At 39.2% G+C, this 26,677-nt stretch overlaps 1 protein-coding gene across 2 annotated transcripts in view; it reads left to right on the plus strand.

Moving 5' to 3' along the window:
• The window catches only part of col11a1a (collagen, type XI, alpha 1a), a 69,190-nt gene extending 45,409 nt beyond the window's left edge, over positions 1-23,781 (plus strand). For both annotated transcript variants that reach the window (XM_085286499.1, XM_085286498.1), the window contains 28 exons: positions 67-156; positions 1,245-1,298; positions 2,427-2,534; positions 2,633-2,740; positions 3,688-3,741; positions 3,896-3,949; positions 4,040-4,147; positions 5,908-5,961; positions 6,046-6,099; positions 6,276-6,329; positions 6,788-6,841; positions 8,633-8,740; positions 9,131-9,184; positions 9,334-9,387; positions 10,383-10,436; positions 12,834-12,887; positions 14,310-14,417; positions 14,741-14,794; positions 15,269-15,322; positions 16,066-16,173; positions 17,136-17,189; positions 17,277-17,312; positions 17,410-17,463; positions 17,553-17,793; positions 18,406-18,518; positions 18,916-18,984; positions 21,495-21,728; positions 22,279-23,781. In XM_085286499.1, the coding sequence (XP_085142625.1) occupies positions 67-156; positions 1,245-1,298; positions 2,427-2,534; positions 2,633-2,740; positions 3,688-3,741; positions 3,896-3,949; positions 4,040-4,147; positions 5,908-5,961; positions 6,046-6,099; positions 6,276-6,329; positions 6,788-6,841; positions 8,633-8,740; positions 9,131-9,184; positions 9,334-9,387; positions 10,383-10,436; positions 12,834-12,887; positions 14,310-14,417; positions 14,741-14,794; positions 15,269-15,322; positions 16,066-16,173; positions 17,136-17,189; positions 17,277-17,312; positions 17,410-17,463; positions 17,553-17,793; positions 18,406-18,518; positions 18,916-18,984; positions 21,495-21,728; positions 22,279-22,425 (2,388 nt within the window). In that variant the 3' untranslated portion in view covers positions 22,426-23,781. The remainder of the gene's footprint in view (positions 1-66; positions 157-1,244; positions 1,299-2,426; positions 2,535-2,632; positions 2,741-3,687; positions 3,742-3,895; positions 3,950-4,039; positions 4,148-5,907; positions 5,962-6,045; positions 6,100-6,275; positions 6,330-6,787; positions 6,842-8,632; positions 8,741-9,130; positions 9,185-9,333; positions 9,388-10,382; positions 10,437-12,833; positions 12,888-14,309; positions 14,418-14,740; positions 14,795-15,268; positions 15,323-16,065; positions 16,174-17,135; positions 17,190-17,276; positions 17,313-17,409; positions 17,464-17,552; positions 17,794-18,405; positions 18,519-18,915; positions 18,985-21,494; positions 21,729-22,278) is intronic.
• Positions 23,782-26,677: the final 2,896 nt, after the last annotated feature.

Consider the following 26,677-nt stretch of genomic DNA (forward strand, 5'->3'; position numbering starts at 1 on the left):
TCAAAAATTAATGCAACATTTTGAATTATAGTAAGTCCAATTAAACACATGTTATTGCTTGTGTAGGGTGATCCTGGGCCACAGGGATCCCCTGGTAAAGACGGTCCCCCTGGTCTTCGTGGCTTCCCTGGAGAGAGAGGTTTACCCGGTGCCCCGGTAAGTGCTCCATTTCACCTGCATCTATTCATCATCATCAGTTTTCCTTTACACGTGTTTGCTAGTAGAAAGTGACAGAACATAGCTACATAATAAATGAACCAGCATCTATCTAGAGCAAGTCACTTCATTACCGACTCCGGCCCCGGAATTCACACCAAGTGATCAATCCGATGCAGAGGAAATCCAAAGCGACATTTTACAAATGAACAGGCGTGCCTCGGCATTGCTCTGCTGCCACCGACGGCGCTGTTTTAACAGCCGCAATGGATCTTGGGCCTGTATTACAGAATTGGGAATTGTTGATTAGGGATTCATTTGTAAAAGTTTAACTCAAACATTTTTTCTTGTGGGGAGGGCAAAGTTATGTGCTGTTTCTATATGCATTATTTACCTAATAAATTATTAAGTGAGAAATGTTGGCAATTAGACTGGGTTATCTGGGAATGGATATACTGCAGGGAGAGGAAGTGTTGTGCTTCCTCCATCCTCAAGGTCAGTCGGGCTCTGCAGGACAGCAGCACCACTGATTGTTTTCTGCCATTGTAATTTACTCCAGCAAACAGCCAGAGCCAGCAAAAACTCATTACCCATACTGCTATGTGTTCTTTTGTGGCCCACTGGGGAGCTGCACATGCACATGATGGGAACTGACAAATATATAAAACAGCACACATGCGTCTAGCCTATTATGCACACCCCTGCATGAGCAAAACTGAATTTACAAGCTTGCATATGCAGAACAAGATGGAGAAAATTGTATGCACCCATACAATCGCTTGCAACTTTAAGCAGCCATCTATCTGCAAAAGAATCCCACTACACTTTCCCTGCAGTATTCACAACAACACAATTATAGATGAAATGTGTTTTTTGAAGTGTTGTATATTGTGACTGAGATATGTATTACAGATATTAGATTTACAATACACTAGCAATCTATAGCTTTGGCCTTTGATTTGTGTTTACTAGGATGAAAATCTCAGCGCTCAGCTGTAGTGGAGATTGGCTTGGTTAAATGCAATTAAAACACAAAGTTCAACAGCTGTGTGAAGGTATTTATGTCTCTTGTTCCATCTTCACCTCAGGGCCCTGCTGGTCTGAAGGGAGGAGAGGGTCCCCAGGGTCCACCTGGTCCTGTTGTAAGTACAGTACTGAGAGCTATGTAAAGATAACTGTTTTTATGCTCTCTGGATTGTGTTGGTTTGCATGCCATTTATATTATCATCTTAGATTCTTCTAGATAGTTATTCTAGATAGTTCCACACTATACATTTGAAGTATTATTAAGACTTGAATATTCAAATACTACTTTAATTCAGATATTTGTTTGTTGTGTCATCATGACACTTGCGCAACACAGTACTGGCTAAATAGAATATAAACCAGATTTAAGTTTTTATTATTTATTTACATATTTAGGGTTATTGTTATGTTGAATGTTGTAGTGTTTTAAGTTTGATTAGTGTAGTTTTAATCAATTTTAAATCATGCTTTTTATTTGTTCTTGTTTCTAATGTCTCTGTAAAGCACTTTGAATCACCTTGTTGTTGAATTGTGCTATACAAATAAACTTGCCTTGCCTTGCCTTGCCTAGAACAGCCTCAGTAAGCCAAAACTACCAGTCGTTTGTATGAATTTATCATTTAAAAAAAGAAGATCCATCCCTGTCTCTACATAAAGCATTTGTTCAATAAAAACAGAGTCTAAATGATCTGTTTGGCTTTTATACTCAGAGTTTTTATCTTGTGTTTCTGTAACCAAAATTAGTGTGTATGCAGGTTGGTTCACTGCATCAATAATATAAAACAAAAAGTGCTGAGTGTCATTCATAATCATGTTTTATGGATTGAGCTGAACACTGAGTAGTATAATATATATGCAACAGAAGTCTGCTTCATTTTGTAATGCAGCTGCAGGTGAGAGTTGCTCAGGGCTTGGAGAACCACTAAGACATCGGCTCCCTGACAGGAGATAATGCTGACTACTTTCAATGAGCTTTGCTCTCTTTTAGAACTTGAAAGCCACCTGATACTGCATGTTTCTGCTAATGTTTTCACACTTTCCATTTTAAAAAGAGGGTTTTGTGTGTAGCTGTGTATCTATTGATATATTATTAACAGAAAGACACAGTGGGGTCTTTGTTTGCCATCTTCCTAATGTCCTCGGTGTTTGTTCAGTGCAACCAGGCCAACAAAACTGAAATCTTTAAAAAATCCTTCTGCCCTTGTTTTTCATTAATATTGTCCGTATTGTGCTCATGCTTACAGGGTTCTCCTGGTGAGAGAGGTGCTGCTGGCCCAGGAGGTCCAATTGGCCCATCTGGTAGACCTGGCCCTCAGGGTCCCCCAGGTCCCGCTGGGGAGAAGGGAGCACCTGTAAGTGTTACTTTGCTCCTAAAGCTTCATTCTTCTTGTCCTTTCTTTGGTTACCAATTTTCAGAATATAATTAAAAGACATTTCTGTCTTCTTATAGGGTGAGAAGGGGCCTCAAGGTCCAGCTGGTCGTGATGGTGTCCAGGGTCCTGTAGGTCTGCCTGGACCTGCTGGACCCCAGGGCCCACCTGGTGAGGATGGTGACAAGGTCAGTTACCTACATTCAGCACCACCAATTTCATCCTGTTACAGCTGCTTGTGTTCCCTAAGTGGGGCATGTGGGTAAATCAATCATTTTCCCATATTAATCTGCAACAAAAATATATTCCTCTTTTTCTAACTGTTGCTTATCCATCTTCATAAACAGATGTAACAGAAAGCACAATTGCAGGAGATGCTGTTGCATCATTCATTTCTTGTAATTATTATGGCCTTTAGGGTTACTATCAGACATTCTATAAAAGCTGCCAAACAAATGCTCATGCAGAGATTTGCAGTGCATTAACTTTGACTGACAAAATACATTTCTGTACTTGTATATACATAGCGTGAACTCTCGGGAAATAAAGTACCTAATTGCACCTTGACAGGAAGCACTTATTTTCTTCTTGAACCTCATTCTTCCATTACACAAAATTAGATTAAGAATGAAACTTGTCACCGTGTATTAAATGCTGTAATTTATCTTTAATTGAAACTGGGAATGAAAACAATATTCAGCCTAACCTAACCATTTTCTGATATTCCACCTTAATATCGAGAACAAATATTATACATATGCATACCTTTATGGCCCTCAGAAAGGTTGACATAGTTAGTTTCAGGTCTAAAAATTAGTCCCAGGAGTGCATTTGTGCAGACTGTGTCGGTATACCCTCTCACCATTACAGTTATAGATAATGTATATTTCTGTTAAGCTGAGGTTTTCAATGATTTTGCAATAACAGAATGTAGTATTGTGCTCATTTAGAAGTCTTAAATCCTACATTTGGTGTTTGGGCTTGAATTTGCAAATATGCAGAGAAGAAGAATATCAGCACTAGCTGATAACTATTATTGTTGTTGTTTATTGTTGGGTTTGGGACATGTTTTGTTTATTAGTCAAGTCATTTTTCATTATCTCAAAAACTGACTGTGTGTTTGTTTCTTTACCAGGGAGAAGTTGGAGAACCAGGTCAGAAAGGAAGCAAAGCTGACAAGGGAGAACAGGTAGGTGATACAGAACATTTATATCCATCCTTCTTCAAAATAAAAAATAGCCCGTTAGACTTCTACTCAGGAAGTGATTCGTGGGTGCTTGGATTTGTCTTTGACTCTGTGGGGATGTGCATTTTGGTGGCATTATTTTCACTGTATGTTTCAGGGTCCTCCTGGTCCAGCCGGTCTCCAAGGTCCTGTAGGCGCTCCTGGTCCTGCTGTAAGTACTGACAAAGAATGAGAAGTTAAACCTGAGCAGGAGGTCACAGCAGTGCTGTTCAAATCTTTGCTTTTGTTTGTTGTTAATAAGGGAGGTGATGGAGAGCCTGGTCCCAGAGGACAACAGGGCATGTTCGGACAGAAGGGAGATGAGGGCTCCAGAGGTTTCCCTGGACCTCCTGGTCCTATTGGTCTGCAGGTTTGTGCCATAACTATGAATACAAATTGTAATATATAGCTGTCACACAGGATAATATTCATGTTATTTTTTTCCATTCTGTCTGCCTGCAATAGTGTGTCTAATGATGTCATACGTTATAGTCAGAAACACTCATTTACCTTTTTTAACTACACTGTGACCTTCAGGTTACAAGCTACGGTGGAAAAATGGTAGACACAAACAAATTCATATTTACACTATTGCTTAAGCACTTTAATTGGATCTGGAATGTCACGTCCAGTAAACTTGCTTTGACCTGCAACGATTGCACCTCTCACCTCCATTCAACGGCAAAATCCTTTTTTCATCACGGCCTGGCTTCTCTGTGCAGTGCCAGTCTCAGCCCCCGCAAAGAATTCACAAAAACCAACGAGGCCTGCCAGTGCGTGTATTGCAAAATAGATTATTATCAGTGGCGTACTTTTCTTTTCTATGTATTCATTGGTGAGGGTTATTCATCCAAGGAAATACTTGAGGCCAGACTAAAGTTATTGGGTGCATTTTAAAAACCCAACACTTTGACACAAAAAGATACACATAAACTTTAATGATGTTTTCCTGAACTATGATAATATTCTAACGAGGTAGGACCTTTCCCATAGATAGACCTCATTTCTTTGTAATTATCTGTTTATTAGTAATCAACTTCTTAAGCTAGACGTGTTGGGCATTTACTGCAGAGATTGGGGTCATTGTCTTGATCAAATTACATAGACTGCTATTTATCAATCCGAGGTGCTATCCTGTCTCTGCAGGATTTTATTCAATGGACTTTTAATTGGGAGTAATTCACTTCCCATCACGATTCCATTAATTGCATGGACTAACCCACTCCAATAGCCTGGCCTCATTGAGCACATTTACTATTCTACATAATGAGTAGCACTGCTAATGATCTTAGACTAGACGGGACCTTTACACAGATTATATTACTCAGCACAGGAGACATTAGCATGCATCCACACACCGTTTTTTCAGCACCCAGCAAGCACACACATGCTGAGACGCATGCATGCACAAGCTCAAAACAGTCAGCACAGGGTCTTTGTTTTCATTGTGTGTCCTCAGTGTAATGTGGGGAGAAATAAATTCTTTGATCTCCCCCAGCAAACCTCCACCACTCACTCACGATCAACTCCTAAATCACACAGAAGCAAAGCAACCTTCAGCAGTGATATCGTGGCAATTACTGGTAGAAATGTCACAGATCAAAAACACATGTGAGGTCTGGACCACGCAGCTTATTTTACAAGAATTAGTGAGCAGGATTTATGCCTGCACCTTGGAATAAGGATGTACAAGTTACTGACTGCAAAAGGGAGAAAGAAATAATAGATTAGTGCTCTCTTACATGTCTGCAGAGCTGCAGGAAGAATTGTAGAATAAAAACATGACACCTTCACCGAAGAATTCATAAGGGAGCTTAACCCCCCCCCCCCCCCGTTTTGCTCAGGCAACAAGTACGTAACATAGAGTCTAACAAATTCAACCTTTCAGGGCAGCAGTTTTCCTTGACCTTACTGATCATACTCACTGGATGTTTAATTGAACACGGACAGCAGGTGAAACATGAATTCAAGTAATTCATTTGTGCACATTTGGCTCACAGATACATTTAATATTTTACAGCATCACTGCATCAGTAGTATCAGCCGTTGTGACTACAGTTAACAACTCTAGTAAAATGATTGTTTTCTTTTCTAATAACATGATCATTTATTCATTTTATTTGTCCACAGGGGCTTCCAGGACCTCCTGGGGAAAAGGGTGAGAACGGCGATGTTGGACCTATGGTAAGAGAGAAACCACTCGATATTTGTTAGTACTTATAAAAGTTTGTTAAATACACTGTAACACTCTCTGACTCTTTCCTGCAGGGCCCCCCTGGTCCACCTGGTCCCAGAGGTCCTCAGGGTCCTAGTGGAGCTGATGTACGTACAAATAGTTGTTAACAACTGTACTAAGTACAACTATACTCATATGCATACTAGACTGTGACTTTTTTTTTTTACTTCTATCAACTTACATTGTGAGGCCTTTATATCATTACTTGTCCTTCCCTGTAGTGATTGATGATGATTTATCTCTTTCTTATGTCCTGCTGCAGGGTCCACAAGGTCCTCCAGGTGGTGTGGGCCCCATGGGATCTGTAGGTGAGAAGGTAAGAATCAAAACTTGGCACCCCAGTGTTTTGTGCCTGCACTGAAGGATGTTAGGCACTGAGACTGAATTAGAGTCTGTTACACCTTCCAGCCAACTTCAGACAACCCAGTCACCTTCTTGTTTTTTAACACCGTGTGTTCATTTCAGTATGTTTTTTATGACTTAGAGCTTGGACACAATGTCGTTTTTAAAAAAAAAAAAAAAAATTATAGCACTTCCAGGACTAGGACTACGAATACTTTGAATGTAGTAGCACATTATTAGTCAGCTACAGTTATAGACTTAATAGAGTTAACTGTTAGTAATATCATTATTTATTCTGACAATAATACTTATTCTCATGTATGACTTACGTAGTTATGGCTCAATTTCAGATATCATATCTGAATTTGGAAAAGAAAAAAGTGTGATATTGAAGATTTATTTGTTTTGACATTGACATTTGTCTAACCACAGGGTGAGCAAGGTGAGGCTGGAAACCCAGGACCACCTGGAGAGTCTGGAACTAAGGTAAGTAAGCTCTTGTTTTTGTTTTCTGTCAAGCTAAATATGTGTTGCTAATGTATATTTGTGTCACTGTGTTACATGTTAGATGTTTACACACTGGACCATGCTTATCGACATACATTCAGTATTTTACTGTAGATTCTAGCACTGTAGCATGATTGAAGGGCCCGTCTTTAAAATGGATAAACTCACTTTGTGCACACCATTGCAATTGAATGGTGACAAGGAAAAAAAACAAGACTCACTAACTTTTGGTATATTTACCACTAACTCCAACCTAATGAGGAGGTGTTTTTGTTTGTTTTTTGTAAGTGACACTGTGTATTCATCACCATGATAGTAATTGTTCCTCACATTTAACAGAAGAAGAGTCATCTCAGCATGACTCTTCTGCTTTGCACCCTGGATCCACATAACCCGCCAAGCTGAGTCTATTCCTCTTAAGATGCAGCCTAATTAGCAGGAGGATCTGCACACTGCTTCTGACCTTATGAACAATGATTGCAGCAACCCTGAAGCAAGTTGCCTTTAAAACATCAGACATCCGTGTTAATGCAGCTTAAGTTGTGATTTGTCCTCCTTGATAGTTACATTGGGGCTGTTGCACAAGAAATCGGAAGTGCTCTTCAGTGCCATACTTGTTTGGAGTTACTTCTAAAAGCTTTAAACTCATTAACGTACTGCAGTCATACACTTGACCTTGCTGTTGTCGAAGAAAAACACCCACCAGTGTTTGCTTTTTAGCTCTTAATTTATCATTATTGAGGTACAACAGCAGATTGAAAAGTTGTAAAAAAAAGTGTGATTATAGGTGTCTGTATGCCCTCTATTAGTTCCTCTTTGAATTGCTGGTGTGACAGTTTCAGAGTTAGGGTGAAGTTTACATTCCTATCATAAGCAATAGTGTTGGTACCGTATAGTTTAGTTAGTATAAAATAAATCTAAATCTAGCTGTCATCCTATTTGCTTACACGCATGAACCTTTACATGCTGTACATCAGATTCAGACACAATAAATTAATTTATAATACAAATATTAAGAAATGAAACAGTAGTGGACTACATGAGTTTCTAGTTTTCTGTTTCTTTGCTTGTTTCCACATCTTAACTGAACTGTGAATCATCTTACTTTAAGAAATGTTGCAGAAACCAAGGACATTAATTACCAACTCGTACGCTCAAAGACTTGATTTTTCACCCACATAAACATGAAGCAAAAAGTAAAAATAGCCTGAAATGTGTAAAAGTAAAGATTTATTTACTCAAATTATTGATCAGTAAGGATCTTTGTATAAACTGACTATATACTGACCAGATTCCATTAAAGTTACAATCAAATTACTTTAAAGTCAGAATTTTCAGAATAAAAGATTTTTTCGCATGTATCCAAATCTTCTCCTGATTTCTCACCAAATCAGCTTTAATCCTTTACAACACTTAACAGCTGGACTTGCAAATAATAGACACGGTTTGAAAACTTGAAAATCATAACCAGCATATTTTTTCATCTGGGAGGTTTTAAAATATATTTTATTTATCTATATAATTTAAATAAGGCTTTTAAAAATATATATGTTGCACCTCATTTCACATCAGTGTTTTTGACCATCCAGGGTTGCTGTGCTCTGTTACCAACACTGGGATAATCTTTGGATCCAGTGTCTCTCAGCAGCCTCTGACTGCTTGTCTGTTTTTATCACCCCATCCTGTTCAGTGTCAGCCTTGGAAGAAAAAAATGCTCCCTCTTGTGGAATTGATGTAATGAATGCCCTCCCTTGCCCCCCATCACTACAGGGACCTAAAGGTGAGAGGGGAGAGAAAGGAGAAGCTGGCCCACCTGGAGCTGCTGGACCTGCTGGTGCCAAAGGACCCCCTGGAGATGATGGCCCCAAGGGCAACCCTGTACGTCTGGCACATACTCTCAATATCTCTATAAGAGTTTTTTAGGATTGACTCAGACAAGCTTAAATTTACTGCTCCAAAGGAAATATCTCTTGCAGCCATAAGGCAGGCAATTTTAGCCTAGAACATATTCATGAGCTAAAAAGCCTTTTTATTGATGGAGATTATATTTTATGCCTGCATAGAAATGGGATGCAGTGAAGCCTTTTCTCAAAGATTTGCAACATTATCATTAAGTCCATCATATTTCCTTCAGAGGCTGTAACCAAGTACACCAAGTCTAAATCACTGTCGAAATTACTAACCATGTCCTTAATGCTTGAAGCCAGGAAAATTATGTCTTTTTTTAAACACGGATGCATCTCATCATCTTATTTCTTTCTTCCAAAGGGTCCTGTTGGATTCCCTGGAGACCCTGGCCCTCCTGGAGAGCCAGGTGTAGCTGTAAGTATGAAACCCTTATGTTAGCCCTATATAGAGTACAGAGTACGTATAACTCTGTTCCAGGTGGATCATGTTTAATGCAAGAATTAAAGAGTATGGTCCTAATGGATATTCCAGTGTCAGACTAATCTCTAATGTCTTTTTTGCAGGGCACTGATGGCGAACCAGGAGAGAAAGGAGAGGATGGAGAGGCTGGCCAACCGGTAAGTTGACACTTTTTTATAATTTGGAATGAAGAAATGACTGCATGACCTTATATCACGTATAACATTTGGTACACTTGGTGCAAGCACATCATATGAGGACATCAGCTTAATAGTCAGTTTCTCTGTCAAAGTGCTTTTATTAATTTTTTAGTTTTATATTAGACTTTAGTACTCCACCACAAGTTTGCCACTAAATGCTCTAATTATATTTAGTGAGTAAATAATTTACACTGCGGCATTTTAATTCATGCTAGTTACCTCATAGGTATGGGTGTAGGGTAAATGGACTTATCTGCTTTGTAGATTCATTAAGTATAATTAGAAATAAAATCCACGTATTAATGTGCTGGCCCTGTGTAAAGTGCAACGAATGACAACTCTGAATATTTATGGATGTAAATAAGCCTTTATCATTGCCAGAGAAAAACTCGACCGATGTTACATATTCTGTTTTTTTTGTTTGTTTGTTTATGAAGCCGGTTTGCATCTTTGAATGCTGCAGTGAAATATGTTGATTTAGAAGGTATATTAATACATAATGTGAACTTCATATGATGGCTTCCCCTTCTTTGAAATCAGATCTACACACAATGACTTTTGTATTTATATGTCACTGTGCAGTCATCCCAAAAATGAGCTGATTAACACTGTGAATATTTACCAGTTTGAATGTTTAAAAAAAAAACACTCTGATTGTCTGCAATTAACTCAGAGATAATTGGATGAAAGTATCTCAGGGAACACAGTGTGTATTATTTCAAGCAGTGCTGTGCACCATCCAACTTTGGGTCTGGGTGTAACTCTTACAGACTATGGAGGGGTTTAGCATTCCCAAAATGTGTATTCGGCCTCTGTGTTATTATCCTTCTGGCAGACAGAAGACGAATGCTGTGCTTTCATAAAAAATCATAATCAGTACAGATTTACTTGTTTATGCAAACTGTTAATAGTGTTTCTCTGTTTTCTTTTGTTTTTTGGCTTGCTTCTTTTAGGGACCTCCAGGTCCATCAGGAGAAGCCGGCCCACCTGGACCACCTGGCAAGAGAGTAAGCCTGAGGCAGTTAAAACTCATTTCAAACTGTTTGCATCACTGGTATGGTTCCAGCTACAATCTACAATCGACCAATCGGATGGTCCCATTGTTACAGTTGTCATTGCTGACTAACGCTTTTATCAGCTACAACATCTTAACTTATTATGCTCATTTGAGATGTGTATTAGGTCGTTTTTAAAATAGATAAAGGAGGTGGGATTTCTGTTGGCACTGTACAAAGCCTCTTTAGCCAGCGGGCGAGTGTTCTTCCTCGCTTTGCGACAACTCCTCCTCGACAGCTCAATTTTGGCAGTAAAGCCCGGAGAGACTCATTTTCATTAAAAGTAGAATGGGGACAACAAAGTGGGAGATTTAAGGGGTCAAGGCGTTACGCTGTCTGCGAAGAGAAGCCACCTTAAAGCCTACTGAGAGATGAACGTCAGGATGTGAAAATCATGAATCAATTTTTTTTTTCATAGCAAGAAATTGGAAAGGCTTACCGAAAAAATTGCTGGTAAGAGGAGAAAAAAAGCGAGAATCTGTGGGTTCCAAACTCATTTAGGTCCATATGGCAGAAAGAGCAAAAGCGAGAGAGAGATATAGCGAGTCTGACACACTATTGATCCATGGGTGCTAGACTGACAGGCAGAGCAAAACAAAAACATGGACATGGAAAAATTGCTAGGATGTTATTAAAAGAGAAGAGCTGAGTGATGTCAAGGCCAGGACAGTGCACAGCAACCAGTCAAAGTATGTGTGACAGCTGAGATTTGTCACCACTGCGGTTTTGGCTGCCATAATAGAGGATTTCAACGTTGGGAGAATCTTCTCAAGGTTGCAGGCCTGATTTAAAATGTAAAAAACAAAAAAAAAGCATATAGCCACACTAAAAGACAACGTGAGTAAAGCAGATGTCCTTCATATACTTCATGAGGCTGAGATTTCGGTGAAAAATATCAAAGAAAATAAATTGCTGAACAGAATGTGCAGGTCAAGGATTGAACATTAACATATTTTCAATCCCACATGAAATTCAAAGTCCACATGAAAATGAGCAGCTATTCTCCCAAATTTGAATGAAAAGTTACAATCGTGAGTGCCTCACTGCATTTCAAAGAAAAGCACTGGGCTTCGGTCCAATGGGATAAAAAAACATGTTGTGCATTTATAAACCAGGGTTGATTGCTTTTCTAATGTCTCCAGTCAAATTTATATTCTGAGTCTTTAGCATGGTATCAGCATATGCTGCACCTTAATGTCCTAGGGATTATAGTTAGGATAAGGGCCATTTTTCCCTCCACGCAGATCCTTGGTAGTCCATGCCCGGTCGCTCATACATAACTCCTCCTAACACTTTTTTGTAATTTCTCTGCATTTGGCCTTTTAAAAATCTGTAACCGTCCTTAAATCGTTGTCTGCTTCAGCCTGTGATTCTTAATTAGTCGGTTGAGCCTGTCCACAAATTTAGCTTCATTTATTCTTATAATGCGTTAATGCTGGAAATGTATTCACCTATGCTCCCTGAAAAAAGAGAGGTGGGAAAACGTATTAACCCCGTCTGGCTTTAATTCTTTTTATTTGGGTACAGGCCACAGCTTTTCTTTCTTTTTTCTTTTTTTTTAACTGGAACACTAATAATCTCTGTCCTAAACACATGGCATATGTCAAGGTGCTTTAGAAACCTTGACATAAACCTACTTATTGACTCTAGCTGCTGTATATTGTGCCACAACTGAAATGGTTCTTTGTGCTGATCAAGAGCCTGCCTCTTCATCACCAGTAAGAGGTGCACATCAGGAGAAGATGAAAGCGCCAAGACAGGAGGCAAGCTCACATTATAGGCTCTCAGTCAATAGCACTCAGGCTGCAGTCGGCCAGATCAGAGTGGAATTTGGATGGAGAGTGGATTTGAAGAGGGTGGAGTTGAAAGAAATCATTGTGGGCCTCGAAGAGCCTGACCAGAAAGATAAGAGGATCCAACAACTGTTGGCTCTGACCGAAGACGCCTGTGTTTCTTAAATGTGATTTTTTCTGTTTTTAACATGGCTGATTGCAAATTATTGAAGGCAGACATAGAAGAGTCATTCAGATAGATCTTTGCATAATAGACCTGTTGTACTTCACATTGGATGATAGAGAAAGATCCACCCTGTTTGAAGAAAATATCCACCAAGAATTTAATTAGAAAGACAACTGACAAAAATTTCCAGCGATTCCCCTTTTGAGACCAAAATATGCATGATGCAGAGTTGCATGTAACTTGAAAAAATGAGCCAACAGACAGAGTAACAACTTCTGTGAATAACTCTGGTGTTCATTTCCTGTACGCGTTTGTGCAGTCTTCTTGTACAGTTGGCTTGTGCTGATGTTATGTCGGAATGCTGAAGCAGTGTACTATCATCCTCCTCAGGGACCTCCGGGGGCTGCTGGTGCAGAGGGCAGGCAAGGAGAGAAGGGCGCTAAGGTAGGAAAATCAATTCTTCCTTTGCAAAGTAGAGCCGTCTCAGCAAGTCCCTCGGACTTCCTCCTCCCTCACTGCGCCCACATTGTGGAATTAAAATCGCAAAAAAAGCGCTGAAGTCATTTAATTTCCATCGCAGATTAGATGGAAATTTATGAACACAGTCTATTTGAGTAAAACCAAGATTCACTTGTTTCTCCTATTGTTCTGTGGCTTAATTTCGAGGCCTACAAAGGAAGTCAAGGCTATTTACGTATAGCCCTCAGATATTCTTCAGTTATCGTGCGTTTCTCTTTTTTGTGCTCGCTGAAATTCCTCTTGAGTTTGCACTTGTTGTAAGCCAATTTCTTTGTTTCATCATTGTCTAAATGTACACACATACTCTGCTGCTTTGTGCATAGGCAAAATCATTTAACACCAGATGCTGCTTGCAACAAGATGCCTCTCTGTTTATGGATAACAGGGAGGATGTGGATGTTAACCTGAAGAAAATAATATTTTTTAATGCCAGTAGTGTTGCACACTTTGCATACATGTTTGATAATCACTGTTAATGAATGACACTCTACGGTGTTCTTAAAACAGAGATTTGGCCTTAACTATCTGATTCCTGATCGAAAACATTGCATATGTCATACACAGTGGTCATAATAAATTCAGTAAAGTTGTTCTGACAGCTTTGCAATAAGCCTTTAATCTGTAAGTGCCTTGCAGCTCAGACATGGTTTATTTCCATGTGCTCTGTTTGCATAATGCTGTGTTTCAGATTACAGCTTGTCAGTATTCAGCTGTAGAACATGAGGACTTTATGTTCTCATGAGCTTTTTATTAAAACATGGCCAGAGTAACTTCCATCTATTGGGCCAATTTTCAACCCTGTGTAAAGCAGCAGCAACATAACTTTGAAAACTCAGGATCTTTTTAATTTTATTCATTTATTTATATATGAATTTTTTACTGGCCCCCATTTACCCAGTCTAAAGACGAGATACTTTCTCGGCATAATTTAAAACTCAAAGCAGCCTGCAGTTGAAATTAGTCTGTAGTGCTGAGTCGCTTCAGAAAAATACTTAATAAGCTAATAAGGTTGTGTGTGTGTGTTGCAGATCTCAAACGCCACACACAGTTTTTAATCTATCCCATTATATTACACACTGCTATTACACATTAAGACTTTTATGAATAACCAGCTATATACCACTGGTTTTGAATCTGTGGTGAGTGCTTGCAGGCTATGCTTTCCTAAAAACCGTGTGCATGTTGATTTATTTGTTTGTTTTACTGCTTGTAGGCTCCAGGACACATTTCCTAAATTTCTTCAATGACTGAACACTTTGGACTAGCTACTTTAAAACCTGCATTTGCTCAACTGTACAAAACTTTGCTTAAGTTATACCATTAGATCATTTGTATCTCCACATACAGGGTGAGTCAGGTGTGGAGGGTCCAGCAGGTAAAACAGGACCAGTTGGCCCCCAGGGACCTCCAGGAAAACCTGGTCCAGAGGGTCTGCGTGGAATCCCTGGCCCTGTTGTAAGTTGAAGCTTCAGCAATGATGCCTTCCTGTTCATACGATATACTCCAGAGAGATACGCATGCTTAAACTAAGACTCACACTCAAAGTGCACACACGTTTTTTCTAAAAAAAAAAAACTACGGCTAAGGCATGATGATAGACTTCATGGAATAATCAATACTCCCATTTGACTTATACTTTAGTTTCGCTTGTTTATTCCAGCACACTTTTCTTCCCTGTTTGGGCTATTAATCATCATGCTGGGCACAGAAAATCAATGGCAGACCAGACAAAATACAGCAGCCTATAATGCTCACTACAATTGAATGGTTTTTCACAGGGTGAACAAGGAATGCCCGGCTCCCCAGGACAAGATGGCCCACCAGGTCCTATGGTTAGTATGCATAGCGTCCCCTACACTCTCCTGCCTTCTACCCTTGGCATTTATCTGTCTAACTAGATCTGGTGCTGTTGGAAGGGGATGTTTTTGAAACAGTCTTGCTTCCAGACTTGCAGAGGTTAACTCACATTAGACTTGTTCCAGATTTGGTTGTTTAACAAAACCATAGCCTATCCCCTTAAATAATGTCTCAATTGAAAGTGTTTTCATCTTTTGTGTTGTTTCTTTGCTTCCCTCTCTGTGAAACGTGTGATTTTTGAGTCACTTATTTTGTTCCCTCTCATTTTGACACTCCAAGTTCTCTCTTACTGTCTTCTCTTTCTTTCTCTTTATTGCCTCATTTAAAAAAAATCAAGTCTTGTAACTTTACAGTTTTGCTTGTACTGTCATGAGTTCTTTTCTCTTTTTTTTTTTTTTTTTGTTCGTCTCTGTGAAAATTGATTTTTAACTTCAGTTATTGTTCTTCAGGGTCCTCCCGGTCTTCCTGGCCTGAAAGGTGACCCGGGTTCTAAAGGTGAAAAGGTGAGCGTAGCACTTTCTTCTTCGTCTGATTGCAGACTGGTTTCATTTCTCATTTTTGATATAGGAGATAACCCTATAATTAGAGAGAGGAACTCTGGGGCAGAAGTGAGTCAAGACTACAACTTCTACCCAGCTTCCATGCCTTTTGGAAATTATCAAAAGCAACAGATTTAATTAAGAAGACCACTATACCCTTAAATTAAAATGAACCAAAATGAGTTCTGTCATACTTTCTGTAAGGAAAAATGCCTTAAAGTGATTGAATATGCAGTTGAATGTGATGTATCACTGTAAATCTGTCTAAACTAAACACTGTCAAATTTGCTGATGAAATATAACTGCAGAGGATATTCAGACAGCACACATTGCTAAGCTAAATTGCCTCCCACCCACTGACAGGGTCGGCTTGGGAGTGAGCAGTTTAAAAGTGCACAATTTAGGCACCGTGTTGCATGTTGTCAATTTAGCGGGCCCGGTTAGAACTCACCAGTTTCTCAGTAATCACGTACTTGTGAATTGGCCTGGCTCATGTTTGATTTTCAGAGAAGTTCTTCGGTGTGTGCTGTAAGAAAAGCATTCCAGTTTTAATCCCTGAGGATTTGTACTGTAATGAAACTTCACCCTTTGCAGCCTCCCACGTGCATTTCATTTTTGCGGATAAAGAAATAACTTCACCTTTGTCAGGAGATATGAACATTTTTTTATGGTAGAGTTCACAAGTGACATTTGTTTTCATCCTGCAGGGTCACCCAGGTTTGATTGGTCTGATTGGACCCCCTGGCGAGCAAGGAGAGAAGGGAGACCGAGGTTTGCCCGGGCCTCAAGGTTCTCCTGGTGGCAAGGGCGACGGTGTAAGTGATTGATGACTCTATTCCCACACTGGTCCACAGGCCACTTGCCCTGCACCTCTTGCCATTTTTAGCCCATTTGCCCTTCTACTGTGGCCACAGATCTTGCCACAGTCACTTGTTTTTGACTACAGCTTTTTACTAGAGCTCTGCAATGCACTGCACATCTCTTCTCTTGCTGTATCCAAAACATTTGTCTCATTGGATTACTGATGCAAATTGCTTAAAATGTGTAGAGAAAACTGTATAATTATGGCTGTGAGGTGTTTAAACCAAACTCTTTAGTTGACACTGCTTTAGCATGTAGAATATCAACATCATGGAAACGAGCAGTTCAAGTATATGAGCATCAACACTAGTATAGATGTTCTTTGACAACTCATTAACACCGTGGTCAGTTCCTATGTGTGTGACACTGCTGTTATAATATCACACTGTGTGATGTGAAAAACTGCTTTCATTCTGAGCCACATCATTAAAAATCAGACCTCTTTTATTCTGTCTTTTCCACTTAAATAAGAAGCAGTACTGAAAGGAGGACATGACAGCCTTCATCCATTAAAAACATACACACACTGCAGGATCACTGAATATGTTACATTTGTAACACATTCTGCTGTAGTCTTCAGCCTGCCTTCGTTTAGTGATTTAAGGTGGTGTGCTGGTTATCTATCCATGTGATACTGCACTGCCTCCTTTTATCAAAGCTAAAGAATGTAAACATTTTTATTCAGATTCGTATGTTTACTTTAAGGCCTGAGAAGCAACAGGCCTGTCACAAGTGCAGTGTTTGGCCACTTTTGATAGTTTTCTTTGAATGTCACTGGTTCTCTTATCGTATTTTTTTTTATGTCACCAATTATTCAAGCTTGACAGTAATTCTGTTCCCTGCAATGTTTTTTGTTGTTGTTTTGTTTTTCTTCTCAAATATATGTACCTTCTACTTCGATCTGATCTCATAACAGGGTATCGCTGGAGCCAGCGGTCCTCTTGGTCCCCCAGGCCCACCTGGTTTGCCCGTATGTTTGTTACTTATTCTACTTATATATTAATGTCATAACAGAATGACTTTGCTAAATTGCTGTACTGTGTTCTTTGTCATACAGGGTCCTCAAGGTCCCAAAGGAGCCAAGGGTTCAAGTGTGAGTACAAACCCATGTTTCTAATAATGCATTGCTGCTGCGACAATCAGCATTTACTTTAAATGGAGCTTTAATAACATGTTTGTAAACTTTAAAGGGTCCTGCTGGTCCAAAAGGAGACACTGGTACAATTGGTCCTCCTGGTCCTCCTGTGAGTCTTTCAAACTACTGTTTTCATTGTTTCCTGTACAAAGTCTGTTGTATATTTTTATATTGTATGAAATCTAAAACACCTTACAGGGCCCACCAGGTGAAGCTATCCAGCCTCTGCCAATTCAGTCACCAAAGAAGACAAAGCGCTCCAGTGATATCCAGTCAGATGGTACCATCATGGATTATGGCGAGGGTATGGAGGACATTTTTGGCTCCCTCAACAACCTCAAGCAAGATATTGAACGCATGAAATACCCCATGGGCACCCAAAACAACCCCGCCAGGACATGTAAAGATCTGCAGCTCTGCCACCCAGAGTTTGCCGATGGTAAGTTGAAGCCCAGCAAGACTTCAGCCTGAAAGGAAAACACACCCATGTTGTTGTCATGTTTCATTGTATCAGCAGAGAGAAGCAGCCACCAGAGATTCTCCTCATGTTTTCAGATACTAATGCTCATCCTAACAGCCATTATTGTGACAAATGGATTCTCTATTGAAAAAAATAAAAAATATAACAGTGATTGGCAGACCTGCTCTGAAAGAATTAAATTCAGAGCATTAGTGTTTGTTTGATAGCTCTTTGTATATCTCCTTTTTAAACCTTTGTGCCCTGTCTTTGCCTTATAATTAATGCATGAATTTTAGGCCGTCTCTCCTCTCGGTACAATGTGGGATTATCTGCTTCTAAAGTCTATAACCATAGCTGTTGCTGCGCAGTAGGTTTATTACTGCTGCTTTACTTCCTTTGAGGAATAAAATGTACCTTGGCTCAGGCATAAAAACATCATTTAATCCAGCTGTGTGTGAGCCATGAAAATGAGCAACAAATTTTTACTTAAGGTAAAGAAATCAAGCACACTAACGTTTGAAACTGAGCTTTCTGCAATTTTCTGTCGATGTAAGTTGAAGAGAAATTTTGGCTGTTCTTGGTTCTCTTCAGGTGAGTACTGGATTGACCCAAATCAAGGCTGCTCAGGGGATTCCTTCAAAGTCTACTGTAACTTCACTGCCGGAGGCGAAACCTGCATTTATCCAGATAAGAAGTCCAGTGGAGTAAGTAACTTAGGTTTTTACGAGTTATTTCAAACTGACTATTGTTAATCATCCTTTCTAAATTACTATTAAGCCATTATGCTAAGACAATGACGCAACAGAAGGCACATCACAAGGCTGCCATTGTTTATAAGAACTTGTTTGATCTGCTGCAGGTAGAAACCTGTTCAGATCTGATTTTGTGCAAGCACCTCAAACACCACCGACAGGCAAACACTACACACAACTCAAGAAGTTTGTGAAAATGTTCTCTCGGAGATATAAGTTTTATCTTCTTTCCCAGATGATAAACTTTGATGCTATGCTTGAGGCATTGCTGTATACAGCAGAAATGTTCACATATTATGCCTGTGGTAATCTAAAATATTAATAAACTTTGTCTTTTTATTTTCCAAAGGTCAGAATATCTTCGTGGCCCAAAGAAGTCCCAGGATCATGGTTTAGTGAATTTAAGCGTGGTAAAATAGTAAGTTTTCTTTTTGTTTTCATCTCTCATCCATCTCTTAGAGATCTAACATAGACTGAAACATATTTAGTCAGCTGTTGGTTCAACAATATGATTCAGCACCTATTAAAATAAAAAAAAAAGAAGCTTAGTTTGAATTTGGCTGCAAACTCTTTCAAAGTTGTCTCTTTGAGCAGTCCTGCTAGGTTTCAGTCACTCAGTCAAAGTCCCATTTTCACTTGGAAGTGTTCATTTATCCCAATTGCTGGATCAACTCCAGTGTGTCAAAACAGGGGCAAATACTCCAGGCGGTGTCCCATCATTGTGTTGTTTTAGCAAAAACTTCAATAAAAAAAATGCAAAAACCTGTTACCAGTTTTTTCTTTTGGGCAAGATTCACAGTTGTAATTGTAAAAAAAATATTTTTTTTTTAAAGAAAGAAAGAAAGAAAGATCGATCTGATCTAATGCACTTTCTCCTGACTTGGAGGCCCAAACTGCAACATAAGTAGGGATGGGTATTGATAAGATTTGCACGATTCCGATTCCATTTTCGATTCTGTTTAACGATTCGATTCTTTATCGATTCTCTTATCGATTCTTTATAAGAAAGGAGAACACTAAGGTCGATTAGCTTGGAACTTCGTTTTATATCTTCTCTTTGAACAAGATAGAAATTTAGGAGTAACATGGCCTTACAAACCCAACAGTGAGATCTTAAGAGATCCACAGCCTACGGCTCTTCAATGGGGTGTCACAGGGTCCCCAGGAAAAAAATTTGTAAATGTAAAATAATAAAATAAATATTCTTCTGTAGCAATAACAAAATATAACATAAATTATTCAGTAGCAATTATACAAGAATATCCAGTAATGTCCCTGCCTACAATTAAACACATTCACTTACCTAAAATCGGGGGCATCTGCTGTGGCAAATGGGTGCAAGCCTTTGACCACAAACTTAGACACTGCTGGGTGACATTCGTCTATCCTGGCCTGAAAGGAGACGCTACCGGTAGACTGCAGCGACAACTGCCAGCATCTGAGCCAGACTCTGTCTGTCTCTCTCATCATGATCACCTAAACGCACAGTAATGGCAGGTTTTGTAATAAGGCAGATCGCGCTAACATAATATGCACTGTTAGTTGACCGCATTAACGGGAGAGGACGTGCAAACGTTACCGCTGCTGCTGGGTTGAGATTCATGAGTCCGGAGCGGAATTAAAAACACGACATTCATTTAAGGTTATCACGTGTTTTCTGAGCAAATGCTTTTGCATATTCGTAGTGTTTCCTCCCTTAAATGAAATCTCTACTTTGCAAGTATTGCAAGTTGCCCTGTTGTCATCCGTTCTAGTAAAGTGTAACCAAACTTTTGAGCGTTTGAGCCGCTTACGCGCCGTGTTTCCTGCTAGGTAAATGATGCTCCGCACCGTGGTGACGTCATTCGGGGCGACTGGAATCGATAAGGGAATCGTTTGCAAAAATGGCAAACAATTCCAAGGAATTGAAACAGTGGGAACCGGTTCTCAACAAGAACCGGTTTTCGATACCCATCCCTAAACATAAGTTTCAGTCAGTTTGACACAGAAGTTGATCTCTGCCAAACCTGAGATCAAGATAATATCACAAATGCAAGAAGTCAAGGAGTCAAAAATGGACTCTTAGTGAGTAATGTAAATGTAACAGAGGTGCTGGAAGCACTGCACTGCTTTACAAGAAGATGACCTTGAGAGTGAAAGCAATCACATTTAAAGCAGGTATGGATTTGCTTTTTATGGGTGCATACACTGAAGTTTTTCATTGAACTTCAAAAACTTGCTTAGACAGTAACACCACACATAAATGGTTACTGTTGAAACATTTCTGTAACCAGACTTTGCCATATACAGAAGAAAGTATCACTAAAATATCAGAGTGAAGCCGAGGAGAATTCTTCAGGATGTTAGCATTCCAGCTGTCCTCCTTCTGTCCCTGGACAGTGAAAATCTCTCTCTAAACGTCATCTATTTACTGTATTCACCAATGAAAGAAACAGGTTTGTCCCGCTCCATCAAACTGGTGTCATGGTTCATTCCACAACAGCACAAAGGCTGGCTGTGACAGAAAATGACACGACTTTGAGGTATTGAAAGCCCGGTGCATTTCCTGACTTTGGATAGTGAGTGCTTTTAATGCACATGTTCAGACATGAGTTACACAAAGTATCTGTCAGAACTGTGTCGTGTCTAAAGGTCTTGTTTCTCTTGAAGCTTTCCAAGACTGTGCATGTGTATGGATGCAGAGCATCCATACACATGCATTACTATCCACATCCATTACTATCCACATGAGTCCTTCAACTTAAAGTATTTAGGGATCTGAAATTATTTTGCACTGTTTTTCACATAGTTTGTACGATCTTGCATGGAGAGACAGAACATTTTGTTCTTGTTAAATAAGATCAGGTATCAGTCATCACATTTATTTAGATTTATTTCACAAACATTTGGTAATTGCTGCTCATTCTCTCTCTTTCCATCTCTGTCCAGTTTTCCTATGTCGACGCAGATGGGAACGCAATAAACATGGTACAAATGACCTTCCTCAGACTACTGACAGCCTCAGCCAGGCAAAACTTCACCTACAGCTGCCACCAGTCTGTGGCGTGGTACGACGCCTCTAGCGACAGCTACAACAAGGCACTGCGTTTCTTGGGTGCCAATGATGAGGAGATGTCCTACGACAACAACCCTTACATCAAGGCCATCTCAGATGGATGCGAGGTAAGCTTGACCGCCTAAATAAGAATGTTTATTGCGGTGTATTAAATTAAAGATAAAGAGCAGTCCTGTTCTGAATGGCTATAATCTCTGTTTGTTATCTAATTCACATTTGTTGAATAGAGCTATTTTAAGTATTTCATTTACTTAAAAGAGACAATGCAGTTTGACATGGTTCCAATGCTGGGCTTTGTTGGGCTTTTACATCCACAGTTGAATGATCTAAATCACAATTTAAATCATTCAACTGATTCCAAACCTTCATACAATATGAAAAATGAGAAAATATCAGAGAATGGATAAAAAATTGAGCTGCTGGCACCTTTAATTACTTTAATTACAACTTTTATTACTCATGCAATTAAAGTTATCAGTTGGTAACATCTTCCTTCAAACAGAGTTTTTCCAGTAGCTTTTTTCTCTAAGATATAAATGAAATGGCTTTATGATGAGCTTACAGATTGAGCACACAGCTGAAGGTCCCGGTTTATTTTCCTGATCATTTCTCATCTGACTGCTTGTTTTTAATGTGTTCCTCTCTCTCTTGTTGCAGACGAGGAAGGGCTACGGAAAGACTGTGATGGAGATTAATACTCCCAAAATTGATCAGGTTCCAATTATCGATGTCATGTTGACTGACTTTGGGGATCCGAACCAGAAGTTTGGGTTTGAAGTTGGGCCTGTCTGCTTCCTTGGCTAAATACAAATGAAAAAGTCAAATAAAAAAATAAAAAATAAAAAAAAGGACTTGATGGGGCCAACAAAGAAAGTCAAGTTGAGACATTCTGGGTACTACCAAACCCCATTTTTAGCCCCCCACCCTTTTCCATGCCACATGCAAGTTTTGAATAAGAGATGGTGTAGCAAACATGTCTTTCCATGTATGTATGTGTAACCCAGGAAAATACTTGTTGCCCTTGTGGGGCTCGAACCACATGACTTAACCACGTCACGGAGCAAAGGTGAAGGACAATCGAATCGTGTGGCAGAGGAGGGTGAATCGGACATAACCGAGGGGGGTGACACGCGTCTCCTCTCTGGACTCTCCAGGTGCTGTATGAAAACAACAATGGTGCTTGTTCAAAACACACACAAAGTCTAAAAGAGGTGCTACAAAAGAAGGTGTATTTTGCTAATTATAAAATACTGTAATTATTATTTTGTACAAAACTTTTATTTCTAAATCCACTTTCAAAACTTGCATGTGTATCAGATTTCACTTTTGGCTCTTTCATTTCAACGCTGGTTTAAAGACATACCGTGTAAGTTAAAGGCATCATTAAGTCAAGTCAATTTATAATTCTGTCTTTTTGTTCCAACACTTACTGTGTACATGTCATGAAGAAAATAAAAGTGAGCATTCAAACAGTTCTCTATTGCTAAATTAGACTGTATGCCCTTTGTATATATTGACAGTCCAAAGCTTGAGGTTACTTGCTGTTTTGCCCTTGTGACCGTAGGTGAAACAACTGGAAGTATTACACCTGCACGTATATGACAACATCTCCCACTAATGTTGTGATCCCGTGCTAGTAGGAAGCAATCATGGCATTCATCTTCTTTTATTTAATTCAATTTTTCTTTTGTTTTGTTTCTTTGTTTTTTCCATTTTCTGACAGGCTTTCATTTTGGTTGGATACCTCAAACTTTCTTGATAACCTTTAAGATGCAAGGTTGCCATGCCCTGTATATACCTTGGTTAAGCAATTAAGTTTATATATATTTGGGTGGGGATTTTTTAAAAGAGAGAAATACATTAACTGTTAGAGATCCACTGTTCAGATCCCTCTGTGAATGCATTGAGAATCCCTTTCGGTGACCCATTTTTGTAACTAAGATGTTTTAATGTGCTTTTTATAGTTCATTTAAATATTAAAAACCGGATTCTAAACAACAGTGAACTGAATGTCTCAACAGTTTGTGTAAGATGATTTTGGAGAAGATCTACCTACTGTACATGTGAAATGCTTTAAATCAAGGATATGTTCATTCAACTAAGACTCTGGGCTGGTGCAATTCCATCTCTTGAAACCAATAAAGTACCATCTTACACTAATTTACGTTCATTTGGAGTACATGAATGGAAACATAAAATGTTTTTTATTTGCCATGGAATGGATGAAAGAGACTTACCTGCCTTCATTTTTAAATGTTTCAGTATCTGCTGCTTATTTACCCCTGATCAGCCTGTGAAATACATGCTGTATTTCACTATGATGCCTATTTGAGAAGCATGCGCACACAATAACACTTAATTCCAGGGAATACACTTTATTTCATTCAGTTGGTGGAAAAAAAACTGGGCGTATACAGAAAAGGATGTAAAGACTGCAGCAAGTGGGGTTAGAGTATTATTCTTTGCATATAGATGTTACATGCTGGGCGCAATTTACTTGAGGGGTTTTCCCCCACTCATCTATGTATCCTTGCCTCTCCTGAAATATTTTTAGCCCTGGTGGGGGAGGGACCTTCACCAAAGTCATTAATAGTACTTTAAAAATAGATATACCAAGATATGCTGTGACCTTTCAGTGTGGTGCCAAGCACAGCTACCTAAACGAAAAGGATTTAGAGCAGCAGATATTCCTATTTTACAGAACTCTTACAAAATAAAGTGGAATTTATAACTGCTGAGAATGAGGTTACAATCTCATTCTACAGTATCATTAAAGCATTTTTATCCTTTTTTTTCTATCTGATAAGTAAGAATACAATCGTAAAAAGAAAGTTTTCATAGCACTCTGCAAACCTGTGAGAAACTGCATACGCCGCATGATTCAGTTGCTCGTAGAGCTACCATCAGCAGCAGGGACTATCAGTAATAGCACTTTGGTCAGGTTTATGTCTGGTCTCAGACTGGGCCACTGCAACACTTCGATTTTTTTTCTTTTTTAGCCATTCTGTTGTGGTTGCTGCTGTGCTTGGGATCATTTTCCTGTTGCATGAGCCAATTTGGACCAAGCTTCAGCTGTTGGACAGATGGCTTCACATCTGATTCTAGAATGTTTTGGTGCACTGACTAGGTCACAGTTGGCATGGCAACTGCAAGGTTCCCAGACCCTGTGTCTACAAAATAAGCCCTAATCATCACACCTCCACCACTGTGCTTGACAGATGGCATAAGGTATTTGAGCTGATGTGTTGTGTTTGGTTTCTTGACTGTGGCACTGCACATTTGGGCCAAATACCTCCACTTTGGTCTCATCTGTCATTGTTCCAGAGGTCTTGTTGTTTGTACAACTTGCAACTCTTCCAAACAAGCCAAACTACAGTACTTCAGCCTTCTTTCTAATGGCACTGACATGAACTTTAACATTTCACATGCTAACTGAGTCTCAGATGTAGAGCTTGGATTTTTTTGCAATTTCTCTGCAAAGTGCACACTTTGACCTTGTAGTGAATTTGCTGGGTGGTCCATTCCTGGTGAGATTCTGGTGAACACTCCAGACCACCAAACTGCTAAGCTTAATCAAGTGCATATGATTAACAGCACATGGCTACTACTAGCAATACTTTGTCATCAAATCGCTAATTCATTTTTTTTAAACAGAGGAAAATTGTGAGTACAGTGGTTAAGTTCAAGTTAGAATTGGAGAGCTAAGGCCTGTTTTAACTCCTACAATCCATAATGTGTATAGACCATAAAGATGAAATGCCACCATCAAGTGTTGTAAATATGAGCCAGAAGGCTAGCTAGCTAGCTTTGCTTAACAGAATAACTGAAAATATGCAATCATAATGAACTATCCTGGCTGTGTCCACTAGCAATAAAATTCCCAAAAACAAATTACATCAAACCTGACCATTTAATTTGCTCAATGTTTGTGTCAGAGAGTAATAGAAACACTTTGCTGGTTAATGTAATGACCAGTTAACGCAATGAACAGCTAGCTTGGTCTGCCTCTGCGCAAAGGTAGCAAAATCAAATCAGGAGCATATTAAAAGTGCAATAATTAATAATTAAATATTAAAATTGCTATCGAAATATAATCATGGAAACAGTATTTGCAAAATACCACATAATCACTAACTCTGGTGCATAAAACATTTTCAGAGTGTAATCAAAAAGAGAAAATCCAGTTTCTGAGTACATCTTTGGTGCACTGAGAGAAGGAAAAGTTTGGCTAGTTTTATCATTGTTTAATAGAGACATGAGTTTAAATTAGCGTTTGAGGTCATTAGAATATAGCTGATCTCCACAGGTTTGTTCTAGAGTTGAAAGTTCTTGGTACTTGGCCTTGCTTTTTTATCAGTAACTTGAAAAAGCTGAATGAAAGCGTGTATGGCAAGTATACAGTGTTGTGTGTCTTTGCTGATTCCTCTTGGACTCCACAGTAACTAGACGTGATTGTATTAACGAAAACAGAGACAGGCCTCATCTATCTAATGAGAAATCAAATAAATGCATTTCAAATGTAAAACTATTGCTCTACAGTCTTAAGTCATCCTGAAAGTGCCCATTGTCTTTCTAATAAATGTAATTCCATTACAGTTGTGTAGGTTGTTCCAGCCAAATCACTGCAGTTCTGCAGCTCCTCTTCTCTCCTTGAAATTATGAGGGGCAAAACAGGCCTAATTAGTATTCAGTCCTCCTGTGCCTTCTTGAAACAAATGTTAGCAATGGCCTGTGTCACTTCAAAGGACTGACCACCGCTAAACCTTTTATTTTCTCCTTGAAAGGTGTAGAGGAAATCCTCATAATAACAACTGACATGTCTGTGCTAGGCAGCAAAAGAAATGGACTTTGCATTTTCTTTTATCTTTTTTTTCCCCTTTAGATAGTGGGTCTTTGTAGGGAAGCGACCAAAGAGAATACTCATGTGGAACTGCACACAAGCAAAACAATCAAGAAATGCTCCCCGTGGGTTCAGAAGCAAATTCAGCTCCACAACTCACGCACCTTCTTTATAGTCCTTTAGCAAATACCACGTTTGTCTCAAGAGATTGCTCAC

This window comes from Mchenga conophoros, linkage group LG9, assembly GCF_057382185.1.
Source record: "Mchenga conophoros isolate Kocher_MC1m ecotype Shallow Benthic linkage group LG9, M_conophoros_male_GT1.1, whole genome shotgun sequence".
Taxonomy (NCBI): domain Eukaryota; kingdom Metazoa; phylum Chordata; class Actinopteri; order Cichliformes; family Cichlidae; genus Mchenga; species Mchenga conophoros.